Consider the following 13,988-nt stretch of genomic DNA (forward strand, 5'->3'; position numbering starts at 1 on the left):
TATTTTATATTCACAAGTATTTGAAAATGTTCAAATTTTTTCGGCATGGGACTCCACGCCACCACTATGGAGATGGCCTCAATCGTGCTATCCATGCTCTCACAAACGACATGATAGATAATATCGAAGTCTATGATGGGGACACCTGTGAATGGAGGACACATACGAAAAGCAGAAAAGGCGTACTAGACAAATATAACATCACGTTTACTCAATATTATCTCAGTAGTTAAATAAATAGTTAGTCACAAAATGTCCTCGTTAATAATTAACAGTCAGTCAACTTACCGCGGTCACCTTCATGGCCATAGCCCGCTCAGCCAGAGCAGAGGGCATTCGACGTTAGAAAAGTGTGTATCTTCTAAAAGCTGTTGTCACGAGAGCTCACTCAAATATTACAGGTAGGCACATGGAGACACATTTCCTTGATATCTCCCTGGTAAGTTGCCGGCGTCCATAACTTCAGTTTCATTTGGTATCTGTGAGGACACGCTGTTCTTACAGTTCTCTGTCTTGCTTGGAAGAGTGTTAGTTTGTTATGTGGTCTATGCCAGTAGTTCCCAACCAGGGGTAGGATACCGACTGTAGGAGTACTTGGCCTAACCACGGGGATACTTGAGAAGACTCATGAGACCATCGGCCTACTGGTAAAATTAACATGAAGGGGTACTCCGGGCAGAGCAATATTCCGTTGGTTGTACAGTAACGGAAAAAGGTTGGGAACCACTGGTCTAGGCCATTGCAAAATGACTACAGCAGTTCTTCCTGTTGTTGAAATGTTAAAGTCAACTAACTACACCTGATTTATCATCCTGTATTGATGTGGTGCAATTATTGTATATTACTAGCATTATTATGATTTTTTTGCTGGTCAACCATTATAGCTTTTACCTGACTGGCTCTGAATGGATGCTCCCATCATAAAAGTGTTTATAGACCAAAATAATACTATGTTGATTATATTCTTCCATTCATAGGCCTTATGTTGGATTAATCTCTCTTCCTGAAGATGTAAGAAATGGTAAGAACCACCTGTAATCTATGGATGTGCAGGCGTCTCCATGCAACAACACCTCAGACCCTCTGTGCTGTAAGTATTTTATGTTCCCATGTGTAAACTACAACAGTCTCATCAACACCAGCTCAGATCAAATATTAGATGTGCAACAAGAGACAAGTTTAACGCACCAGTTGTCTGTCTGACTGCACCAGTTACAGTCATTGTGTTGTGTTCCCCTCATACCATCTGAACTGTGTGTATGTATTCAGATGAGGAAGGATCAGGCACATTAGCTGTGATCATTGTCCCCACTCTCCTGGCTCTCAGCACAGTGGTTGTTGTGACCAGCATACTGTGCAGTCTCTTCCATAGAAGAAGAGCAGCACCAGAGAGGACCTCCATCCCTGCCCATTACACCAATCGGGGTAAACTTAAACCTATTGGAAATATCAGCCTGTGTTAGATCTGTAATATTGTCTAGTGAATTCACCACAGTGAATTATGATGTAAAAATAATTGTTAATGAAATCTGTTCCTGTTCATATCAACACTGCATCAGTATGCACACTCTGAACCATGACTAACATGAGCCCTCTACTGCCAAGCAAGGCACAGGACATTGTAAAAACATTAAAATATCAACCTCAAGAAACAACTTCAAGTTGCAATTCAAATGCATGTCATCACAAATGTTTAGCACAGTACTGCGTTGCGTCCAGCAGGTCAGGAGTGTGTGTCCAGTAGCCCAGTGAGTCTGTGGGAGATCCCAGGAGAATGTACTCTGGAGGGGCTGGAGTTCTGGCAGACTGGCCACTATGGTCCTATCTGCAGAGGCACAATGAGAAGAAAGGATATAGCCAGTGCTATAGTGGTCAAGACACTCCGAGGTATATGCTTGTACAGTTTTATACAGGCTGTGTGTGGGACATTGCTGCATGTTTTTGGAGATATTGCCCCAAGCAAGTTTGAGTTATGGGGGAGTTGTGTGTACCTCGCAGGTAAAAACATACAGAATTTTTACATTTTACTCCTAGAGGATCCCACTGCAATGGATTAGGATTTTTATGATTTTGTTCCTTCTTTAAGAAGTTAAAAACTTTGATCCAAGTGGTACAGTGGTCTAAGGCACTGCATCTCAGTACTCGAGGCATCACTACAGACCCTGGTTCGATTCCAGGCTATATCACAACCGGCTGTGATTGGAAGTCCCATAGGGCGGTGCACAATTGGCCCAGGGTCGTCCGAGTTAGAGTTTGGCCAGGGTAGACCGTTATTGTAAATAAGAATTTGTTCTTAACTGACTTGCCTAGTTGAATAAATGTAAAAAATAAATAAAAAATCTCCTTTCAGGAGGCATAAATGAGCCTGAGGCAAAGAAGTTTGTTGACTGGATCCTTTTCCATGGTACCGTGTGTAAACACCAGAACCTGGTCCGGATGCTGTACTGTCAGACACAGAGACTACCTATGTACCTGGTACTGGAGGCTTGTAGTCCTGGCAACCTTCTGCACTACCTCTGGACCCTGAGAAATGTAAGACAACAATGGGTGGGACTTTAAGTTCATGTTTATTTGCTGTAACAAATACATTGGAAATCATACTCACCAGAGCCCTCACAAATCAAGCATGTTGAATATGAATAATACTGTATTTCTATTCCCAATATGATGATAATTCATTATTCCATTTTTCAGTTACATTTCATTCAAATTGAAGTCATTAATTGAATGGTCTACAGATAAATAATTGGTCACTTTAATTTCAGAAATTGAATACTGAGCATCCCCCTGAGTTGACTGAATAATAATTAATTTCCCTGTTCTCCAGAGTGATTCGGAGCCCTTGGATCCACTGCAACACTTTTCAGAGAGATCAGTGTTTTTGGTGGCAAAGCAGGTGGCAGCAGGCCTGGTAAGTGATTTTATGTTGCATTTGGAGAGATCTAATATCCAATGGAAGGCCAAAATACAGTACCACAACAAGCTCTTTGCAGTGAATACAGTGTAATGTCCTAGGTGCATATAGGATACCAATGTGATTTATACAACAGTTTTATCATCAATAAATGACACCTCATGGAGAATATTGGTACTGCAGTCAGTTGCTAGAATACAATGACTTTGAGCATGTAATCCAAGCAATTTAAAGTATCACATCAACTATATCCAGGTTTCTGCATTCAAGCACACCATTATTATTACAATATTTTTTTTTTCTACAATCTTCTTTCAGGACTATCTGTTGTCAGAGCACAGGCTTGTACATGGTAATGTTGCTGCACAGAACATCCTGATTGGTCCAGGGTTCTCTGTGAGGGTATCTGGATTGGGCCTGGCCTTCGAGATCCGCCAGCACCAGACTGACAAACTGGCCTATCGCAGGTGCCAGAATGACAAACTGGCCAATCGGAGAACAGCTGAGGTCCCTCTCAAATGGCAGGCTCCAGAGAGGATGATGAAGCACCCAACCACAGACAGGAGTGATGTGTGAGTTTTGGGTCATTTAGGCCCCTTTCCCGGACACAGATTAAGCCCATTCATGGACTAAAGCATTCCCAATGAAAAAAATCTCCATTGAACTAGTTTTTTTTGTCCAGAACTAAACTTAACCTGTGCTTGGGAATCTGGCCCATAGTGTAGAGTGTACATTAACCAAATGTTTGTTTGATTTTATTAACGTTCTGACATATTATTTCTACATGACTTTCAGTTGTTTTTTTGTAACATCTCAACATGCTTGATAACTTGTTTTCTCTCCCCCTCAGATGGTCTTTTGGAATCTTTCTGTATGAATTGATCACATTGGGTAACTGTTACTTTGCTGATATCTGATTTAAGTAATTTGGAAATGTAGGCCTACCTTTACAATAAGACAACAATATTTTCAATTCGTTTTTTTTATATATTTGTTTTTAGTAGTCTTCAATATTTTTTTTATTTTTCATATCGCTCCCTCAGGCTCTCCCCCCTACCCTGATCTGGAGCCGGAGCGTGTGTTCCTCCACCTACAGAAATCATACAGGATGAAGAGGCCAGACAACTGTGGGGGACCCTTGTAAGTCTGTGCCCATCCCTGGCCAAAAACATTCTGTCTATAATATTCACATTAAACCATAAGAATATACATGTAATTATGCCATAGCCAATGTAAAGCCCATTATTAGCTGTGTAATGCCTCCATGTTGTAGCTGATATTTAATCTAATTATGCTCTCATTCTATTCTATTCACCGGTCTCTCTCTCTCTCCAGGTATGACCTGATGAAGTACTGCTGGATGTGGAGCTTCAAGGACCGGCCTGTGTTCTCCGCCATCATCAAGCTTCTGGGGTCTTACACATACCTTGCTGGCACTAAAGATATCTACATCCCAGAGGACATGGATATCACTGACTACATCAAGAGGGCAGGTGTGCTGCCCTAAATATCTAGTCCAAGGCATCACATTCATGAATGAAGAAGCTAGAAGCAAGGGGTGAGTCCATGACAAAGCATGGCTGTAGTTGATTTTAGGTTGATGTGTACTGTACTGTGGTATCAAATGTGTTATAAACTTTCAGAGAGATTATTTTATTATGCTGAAATGTTGTAAATGGGTTGACATAATGAGGGTGCATGAGGGTGTGGAAGTATTGTATGGAGGATGCAACAAAGCCTTATTGTAAGATTGCATATTTGAACGTGTCCCTTTTAGCACATAAATGGATGTAAGGGGAAAAAAAAGATCTGCCACTATATTGTTATTGTCTACTCACATTTTTAGGCCATCACAAGTGAACATATTTTAAGAAATTGTACAAATGTAAGAATAGTGTTCTTGATGTCATATTGTCCCCAGTGTCATGAAACCAGGCAAGTTATTATATCACCACTTTAATTGTCAAAACATTTACAGAATTTAAAATAGAGATCTTCATAAGATGTTTTACTAGTTTATCATTTGGTGAGGACCACTCCTGTGCCTTTAACAGTAGTAATGAGACATGTAATATTGTAGCCATACAGTTAATGCCCACAATGAGACTGGCTTGAAGTCACTGTGATCACGATATGTAAAACTGTACTGCACACACTCAACACTGTTGATTTTCATAACATTGCGTATCATTGACCGCGATGCCAACAAACAAGCCGTTTGGATGGCGTGGAGGTGACATTTATAGTTTTACTGTCCTGTTGCTATTGTCTCTTAAGCCAATTCAAAACAAACCCATCATCACATTGTCTCCATCGCACACTCATATCTAAAATTCTAAAGAGAGGTACAAACCACCATTTTCAGAATAACACACCGAGGCATGCGGAAATGGATCAAGAACAGGAATATTCCGGACAACATTTTGTCCTCATGACTCACGCTTAAAAGTAACTGCAAAGCTTTTTCACACTACTGAGCTGAGGTGAGCCGAACCAGGCCAAGATGATCTGTGCAGGACTGGTTACACACCCACTATAGTTGTTGAAATCCTACTGGAAATGACCGTGGGAAAGGAATGCATCTAAGCCAGCACAGAATGGTTCGGGCTGGCACTATAGTGTGAAAGGGTACAGGTTATCAACTGAACTAAAAAATCATGTTTAACTATTCACTGTACCTTAGGTTAATACAAGCAATGGGATGGTAAAGCATTTTTAAAATTATGTAAAGCCTTCTAAAACAGAAGCAGAGGTACGCAAACACCAAATATAAAGCTATGTTCACAAGTCTGACCACAATGTCATGTGTAAGTCAAATTAAAAGGACTGTCAGAGTGGGAAGAGGGAAACTAGCTGTTATTGGCAGAGAGAATTGGAACTCTTTCTTATTGGTCAATTTATTGTCTGGTGATGTCACCAGGCAGACCAAAACTCCATCCCACCAAAACAGGCTCATTTCAAACAGCTCTCACACTAAAAGGCGATTATCATTTTCACTGTATTATTCCATCCTTGTAGTGTGGACATATATGACACAGGATATTAATGTTTTTTACTGCACTGGGCCTTTAAAGCAGTGGTTCCCAAACTGTGAGGCTCACCCAAGGGGGAACGCAGTCCGGCTTTCAACTTACAACTTTCAAGAGTATTAGTAGAATGCACAAGGTGAAATTTCGAAATGCATCATCAGTTTTCATGTGTCATTGAATACCTTGCTTAGTGAGCTATTTATAACTTGTCGGAATGTCCAGATCAACTAGCCCATGTCAGCTAACGTTTTTTAGCTAGGTTTCTTTGCCCATAGATTTTGTTGTAATGTTTGAATCTTTCAAATATCACATGAATACATAGACATGTCATTCTCTCTGCCAACAGGAGGGGTGTGAACAGTTTATGTCATGAATAGTGCTTGTGCCCATAGAAATATACAGGGCGCAGGGTGTTCCCCAATGCTGGAAGGGGGCCTGAGTGAAAAGGTTTGGGAACCCCTGCTTTAAAGGAGCCCACCCCCCCAGAGAAAGTTTCCGCCAGTATTTCAACGTTTCGACCACCGCAGAATGACGAAGGATACAAAGAGGAAATGCACATTTAGGGTCGACCACCAAAGAATGACGAAGGATACATATACATACATATTCGCAAATTGAGGGTGCGACTGTCTATGTGGAGTTGATAAACATCAACGAATAAGGACACTGACAGCTGTGTCTTTCTAACCTCGTGTTTTTTACTACACCGTATTCAAAAGATTAGCCAGCTGGCTCTATAGCTCGTTCTGGAGCTGGATTTGTCATAAACATTGGTTTAGGGACAACTTTGCCACAGATGGAAACCACTGGCTTATCTCTGACTTCGCCATATGTTATCTCAAGTTTTGGCATCGTCCATAAATTGCATCTGCGAACCCGCCATTGAAATAGTTTGAATGAATATTGAAAGATAGGTGATATGCGTTTGTCTACATTGTAATGGACACGGTGCAAACTTTGTTCGGTAGGCTGCTGGCAGGTTTCAGCTGCGGCACTGCAAAACCAAGTCTGTCCGTGCTCATGGTTCTCACAGGGGAAGTGAAATGACACGCCACACATTACATGTAACTTTAGATGGGTTAACTGACGTCGCGACAACAATGCACGCTTCAATGGGGCAGAAGTCCGTGTGTCGTGATTCTAGATGGGCAGATAGCTAGCAACAATGAGACTACCATGTGTGGGGAATCGTAAATGGCTCGTTTCAGCTAGTTTTTTGTTCTTGATACCGTGCCTTGTTTTGAAGTGTTTCGACTGATTTCATATCACGCTAATTTGGCTAAAAGTAGCTTGTTAGCTAACCAACAACGATGTATGAAAGACACGTGTTCATTGTGCAAATGTATTTATGTTTTCAATAAACATTGGAGATGAAATATAGTTTTGTCAACAATCTAAGCTAACCCCGTCTATTATACCCCATAGTTGCGCACGCAGCGGTTTATTGGCTAAACAACCAATTCGTCTAGAAGTTCCTAAAATTATTTTTTGCAGGTCCATTTTCATTATCTGTATAGACATTTGTGGTTTCTTGCCAACATTACACCAATCAAAGCAGTGAAGCGTGTAGTGAATCAAAACCGTTCATCTTGGGGTGACAGTGGTAGCGGGTTTGCGAAATGCTAACATATCACGCAATATACCATATATATATATATATATATAATACAGCGAAAATTGACAAAATTATCCAATGGCTTGTGATAATTGTATGGTAAATGACAAAATTATCCAATGGCTTGTGATAATTGTATGGTAAAATAAAACAAGTATGTGCTCCATGGTTCAGGCAGTCAAGTGGACAGAGGACTGTTTGGCTCAACATGGTCCAAGATGAATAACTTTTGCAGCGGTTTCTAAATCATAAACAAAGCCATGCTGGTGGTGGGTGGGTAATCCATAGCAGGTTCACCGTTTAGAAATGACAGGACTTTTTGTACACTGCTCCCCTAAAATGGGAGGGACAAATTCACTTGTGTATTAAAGTAGTAAAAAGTACTATTTGGTCCCATATTCAATAACAATTTTGTTGGATGTATTTGCTCTTTGTTTTAGTTGTGTTTCAGATTATTTTCTGCCCAATAGAAATTAATGGTAAATAATGTATTGTGTAATTTGTTTGACTTTTATTGAAAATAATATGTTTCTAAACACTTCTATATCAATGTGGATGCTACCACGATTACAGATAATCCCGAATGAACCATGAATAATGAGTGAAAAAGTATCAGACCCCACAAGACATGCTAAACTTTCACCATTACAATAACAGGGGCGGTTATCATTTTTATTCACGACTCATTCAGGATTATCTGTGCTACAATGTGTTCTACCAAGTGCTTAGAAACATTTCTATTCACAGGAAAAGTGACTCCAATGACACAATACATCATGTACCATTCATTTCTATTGGGCACAAAACCATATGAAACAACCAAAACAAAACAGCAAATGCATCCAACATTTTTTAGAGTCAAAAGCTTGATGTAATTATTGCGTGCTACAAATATGGGACCAAAAATGTAATGTTTTACTACACACAGGAATTTTTTGTTTTTGAAAAAGTGATGTCATTTCTAAACAATTCACCCAGTATGGATGAAATACCTTCACATTAAAGCTGGCAGTCTGCACTTTAACCTCATAGTCATTGTTTGAGTTCAAATCCAAACCAAGTATAGAGCCAAAAGAAGAAAAAAATGCTTAATTGTCCCAATTGTCTTAAATTAAAGCACGATTACATTTTGCTAGCAATAAAAGCAAACTAATCTTGTCTGAAAATGGCTAGAACATTTTAAGGAAGAAAAAAATACTATTCCAATTAAAGAATGCAGTTGATGGGAAAATAAAAAAACTATATTTCTCAACAATCCCATATCCACACACAATTCTTATGTACAATCACTTTGGTAGTTATTTTAAGTACAGTAGAACATAAGATCTCGAGATGGTAGTGTCTTCCATAATTTAAAAAACATGATTTAATTGACTTGGTTTGTATCTGCAATATAATGAAACTTTTTTTTGTATTACAAATATCTTACAAATTGAAAGCATGTTTGAATCTAGTTTGAATATATGTTCAGAAAAATAAAAAGGGGGCCATGTTTTTTTTTACTGCAAAAACTGTTGACATTTTCTTATTCTTTACAGTAAAAACTGCTACTCAATGACTTTATTAATGACTGAAAATACTTTTTTTGTATTATTGTTGAAGTAATCTCAAGCACAATTTGTGCATAAGGATGATACAGTACACACACACACACACACACACTAGGCAGTACAGTACGACTCTGCAGTTGTATTGTACAAACATAATAGCTACAGATACCCAAACCCTATCTTATTCAAAAACAAAATGGCTAAGGTACAGTATCCATCAAGTGTTCATGATGAAGAAGGCAGTTCAATCTTACAAAAACATTACAACGTCCTCTTACGTCCTGTTTCGATCCTCTGTAGGCAGCAGCAGTCTGGGCGCTTTAGTTAACCCCACTGGACAGCCTGTTGACAAGCCATGTGCGAGTGTGAATTTGTAGCAAGGCCTTTAATGCCTACTACACTTTGCAGCTCCATAGTGTTGTTGGGAACAAAATGTAGGACACAGACCACAACAGGTAGTACACACATGCCGGAGGGAAAGAGGAACAGAACACGATGACAACTCCTGCAAAACAAAACAGAAAAATGTGATGAATAGCCTAGCTAAACGAATAACCTACCTTTCTCATTGCTGGATTTTTGGGATCTGAAACATGAATAAACTTCCTAAACTTTCATTTGAGATTTAAGTATGAACTTTTATTCTGAAAGAGAGGACTCTTTACTGCTCACATGCGTAAAGTACCTGGTATCAACATCCCAATAGATTTTACAGGACCAAACATACATTTGTTTTAACACCTCTTTAAACTAAAATGGTACATTGGATGTTTCACAGAAAAGTGTTTCCCAGGCTTTATTTTAATGGAGTGGCTGCTTGGCCGAATTCTCTGGACGGTCTTCCTGATAGGTAAACAACCCAGCCTTCTCTAGACTACCCAAAAACGTTTCAGTAGATGCTGCTCCTGCTGCCACTTGCCCCTCTTTTCTGTTCTCACTCACACGATCGGATATCTTGGTCTGGTGTACAAACTTCGGCAAGTTGTTGTAACTGTGCCCACGCACATTGTAACCTATTTGCGGCAGACTGATCACTTGAATTGACGGGCATGTTGTCATTGTCAAACATGGTTAGCCTATCGCCTGAGTTGTTCTTGAATTATGGTGGCATTTGCTCCCTTGCCTTTGCAACCATGAAAAACTCTTTAAAACGACAAATTGCCACACATCATACAAGTTTGTGTTTATATTGAACTTTTTATCAATGATAAAACATAAAGCGAGCCATTTATACTGCAAAACTTGATGTTTATGCATTGTTTAAAGTACTTTGGCTTGCCCCAGTAGTAACCCGGTAGAGTTGTAGTGACATGTTTTGGGGATTGAGAGGTTTATCTATTATTTTAAATGCTAGAAAATAAGCAAAATTGTAGAGATCAATAAAAAATAAAAAATATTTAAATACCTTTTTTTAAACAAATGTTTCCCTAGGTTTTAGGTCATTGGTGTTGCAGTGTGGAAAAATCAGTCATACAAGGACCTTGAGCATTCCCTCCAGTGGCAAAGTTATTAGGGAGGGGTCTATATTAAATTACTAGCTAATCACACCCTTTTAGTATGTCATAAATTTGAGGACTCCATTGATCATTTTGGTGTGACTAAATCCAAAGTGTCACTTGGTGTTACTCAATTTAAATGAAGGGAAATCATATTGTGATTAATCATATCACTTAAGTCAATCTTTTTTTAAAGGTTTAATGGCCTTAGATTTGACCATCTGTGGCCTCCATTTAAGACAGTACTAATTTACCTAAAATGTATCATTGGTGTTTCTATTCCTACTGGTGTCAATGTTCAACATTATCAAAACTATTTAAAGTCATGGAGCTGACATATTAGTTGATTCTAAATGACATCGCAATTCAAGAACGACCCGCCGTCACGTGTAGAATGTTCAGCTGCCCGAGAGAATAGGCTACTCGAGTGAGTTTCAATAAATGGAGAATGGTGCTTGTTTAATAAAGTTAGATCAGCTGAATCAATGTCTGCAAGATAACATAATGTTTCATTAGTATTCTACATAACCAAATATAATATGCTAATATTAATGTAAGACAAAAACAGCCAACTAATTTCTTGAGAAATGTCTTGATATTTTAGGATGATTGTGTGAATGATTGCATTTCTCTCACATGCGGTCAAAACTACACAGCATGCGCCACCAGGTATAACATGTGCTTTGATTGAAACAAAAACACAAGAATACTGCAGTTTAGCACCGCCTGCTTTAAAATTCTATCACGAAACACTGTACATAATTCAAGAATATCTAAAATGCATATTCCCATGTGGATGTTTCACCGGTAAAACTTGAAGAATTATCATTCACGACTGACAGTGAGTAAAGTGGGAAACGTGAAGTGAGCAGCTACGTAACACATGATGCGCAGAATGTGATACGGCTGTTTAGCTCAAGGGAAGAGGCGTCCAGGGGGGTGGGACAGAGGCGGAACAGTTCAAGCCTTCGCCTTTATTTTTCAACAGCTAATTCAATTCCTCTCTACTACCTCTTGTGATAGAAAAATGACATATTTACCTGGTCTATTTGATATTGATGGTTAACAATTGATATTTAACTAATGGTAAGACATTTCTGTCCTGCTAGTGTCTGTGTTTTCATGGGCTCCACTCTACTTCCCTGCAGCTAATCTGGGTGCATGGTCACTGGAGATGGCTTGAGCTGACAAATGGGTTAAAGACTGCATTACAGAGACAAGAATGTGTTTAACTAGAGATAGCTTAGGAGTAGAACAATTCCTCATGGTCTCAAAAGCATCCTTGCATCTGGGAAACTAAGTCAGCATGGGGTTAAGACAACAACCCAACTGCAGATAACGACAGGATGAAGCCAGAGTGGCTTATGATGCTCCTTGATTGTTTGAAGAAATGACCAAATCTCTCTCAGTACTGAATTTCCACAACACTTTTCTACTGGTTATGTTTCTTAATGCTGGTCATGGGGGCCTAGCTCTACACTAGCAACGCACAACCAGCCTGATCTTGTGAGCTTACATCAATGATCCGTGTAGCAAATCATTGATGTAAGCTCGTGAGTTCAGGCTGGTTGTATGAGGCTAGCACTACACACCTGACTCCACTAATCAACTCATTTATGTAAGCTCGTGAGTTCAGGCTGGTTGTATGAGACTAGCACTACACACCTGACTCCACTAATCAAATCATTGATGTAAGCTCGTGAGTTCAGGCTGGTTGTATGAGGCTAGCACTACACACCTGACTCCACTAATCAAATCATTGATGTAAGCTCGTGAGTTCAGGCTGGTTGTATGAGGCTAGCACTACACACCTGACTCCACTAATCAAATCATTGATGTAAGCTCGTGAGTTCAGGCTGGTTGTATGAGGCTAGCACTACACACCTGACTCCACTAATCAAATCATTGATGTAAGCTCGTGAGTTCAGGCTGGTTGTATGAGGCTAGCACTACACACCTGACTCCACTAATCAACTCAAACATTTCATCAGTTCAATAAGATGTGTAGTGCTAGGGCAAAAACTAAATTGTGCACTCCTTTGGGTCCCCTGGACCAGGATTAAGAAACACTGGTCTTGACTATTACCTCCAGCGTAGACCACCTTCTTCCAGGCCTGTGACTCCAGGACCCTGTCGTGAGGGTAGAATCCCTGGTTGACCATGAAGAGGATCATGGCCACAGCAGTGACCCGCAGGATCACCATGTTACCTCCGGTCAACAGGGAGAGACAGGCAAGGATGGCAGAAGAGTAGATACATGGCAGGCCACGGTACATGAAGGGGATGCCTAGAGAAGAAGAGCCACAGAAAGAGACAGAACCCACATCAGGACTTCTGAATCTGAAATACCCAAAGATGAGGTTTTTTTCCTGAATGACAAATACACAAAGAAATGTTTTCGTAGACTGTCTAGAAATTGATCATGCTATTATGCTAGGATTTCACAAGGGATACCATGCTTTTTTTCTGCTTGAAGGCGTTCCTTACCGCTGGAGAAGAAGCAGAGTCGGACAATCACAGACAGGACATAGCACATGCACAGGATGTTGTCCATTAAGGCATGTGTCCTCAGGAGCAATGAAGTTGCAATCCCAAAGGTTGTGAAATCTGCAAAATCATCCAGTTTAGCACCTGAACCAGAAGACAGGAAGTGACTAGTTATACATTTGTTTCATAACTTTGAGTCACACAGATCACAGATTAACATGTTACTGCTGTGAGGCTAGTTCACTGCTAATGCCTTCTTACATAAGGCAAAACAAGTTTATCTAATCTTGTTTATGCCAACGGCCTACTTATCAGTGTGTGTGAGTATGTGCACATGCGTGCATGCGTGAGTGTGTTTGTCTGTAGTGGACATTTCGGTGTCAACCTTTCAGGCCTGCCACTTTCCTCTGTAAACAACATTCCCAAATGCCACAGTCTATTTGTCCCCCCTGAGCAGGGAGAATGTTTTCACTGAGCGACGAGCATGAGGTGATTTTGACCCCAGCTCCAATGAACGAGATGGAATTCCACAGCACAGGGGTCAACAATTTTAGCAATTTCAGATATGCTGAGAGCCCAAAGCATTGGGATAAAACAGACAATTGGAGCATGATCTCCCCGAATTAGAATGCTTAATCGTAAAGTGATTGTTCAATTGACACAAAAAAAAAGGGGGGGGGGGGGGTACAACAACACCCACCTGCAAAGTCATGCAGAAAAATACTGTCGGGACACAAAGCCAAAGCCCGAAATGTCCGGGTGACGACGCATTGTGGTGCACCTGCTGGGAGCTATTTCAGGCAGCCGTGGCGACCACGGTAGTGTAGACGTGACTATCTGCACACAGGAGGTTGTCATGTACAAAGTATGTACTTTTATGTTGTGATCATTTGAGAA

General features: G+C 40.1%; 2 protein-coding genes across 7 annotated transcripts in view; one reads left to right on the top strand and one right to left on the bottom strand.

Annotated features, from left to right (window-relative positions):
- The first annotated feature begins 303 nt into the window (after positions 1 to 303).
- si:ch73-206d17.1 (tyrosine-protein kinase STYK1) lies at positions 304 to 6,377 on the top strand. 4 transcript variants are annotated; one of them, XM_029665040.2, is made up of 10 exons: positions 304 to 401; positions 978 to 1,090; positions 1,270 to 1,425; positions 1,720 to 1,887; positions 2,351 to 2,532; positions 2,828 to 2,911; positions 3,233 to 3,486; positions 3,765 to 3,805; positions 3,958 to 4,054; positions 4,250 to 6,377. In XM_029665040.2, the coding sequence occupies exons 2-10, from the start codon at positions 1,042 to 1,044 to the stop codon at positions 4,419 to 4,421; spliced, it is 1,203 nt and encodes a 400-aa protein (XP_029520900.1). In that variant the 5' UTR covers positions 304 to 401; positions 978 to 1,041; the 3' UTR covers positions 4,422 to 6,377. The 4 variants fall into 4 exon arrangements, with proteins under 4 accessions (XP_029520900.1, XP_029520899.1, XP_029520902.1 ...); XM_029665039.2 differs by having other exon boundaries at positions 306 to 439; XM_029665041.2 differs by having other exon boundaries at positions 307 to 439; positions 1,723 to 1,887.
- An 894-nt stretch (positions 6,378 to 7,271) lies between these two features.
- tmem269 (transmembrane protein 269) overlaps positions 7,272 to 13,988 on the bottom strand; it is a 28,077-nt gene continuing 21,360 nt past the window's right edge. For all 3 annotated transcript variants that reach the window (XM_029665045.2, XM_029665044.2, XM_065020832.1), the window contains 3 exons: positions 13,092 to 13,235; positions 12,691 to 12,891; positions 7,272 to 9,613 (listed from right to left, as the gene is read on the bottom strand). In XM_029665045.2, coding sequence (XP_029520905.1) covers positions 9,504 to 9,613; positions 12,691 to 12,891; positions 13,092 to 13,235 — 455 coding nt within the window. In that variant the 3' untranslated portion in view covers positions 7,272 to 9,503. The remainder of the gene's footprint in view (positions 9,614 to 12,690; positions 12,892 to 13,091; positions 13,236 to 13,988) is intronic.

The sequence above is a fragment of the Oncorhynchus nerka genome, linkage group LG7 (assembly GCF_034236695.1).
Source record: "Oncorhynchus nerka isolate Pitt River linkage group LG7, Oner_Uvic_2.0, whole genome shotgun sequence".
NCBI lineage: Eukaryota > Metazoa > Chordata > Actinopteri > Salmoniformes > Salmonidae > Oncorhynchus > Oncorhynchus nerka.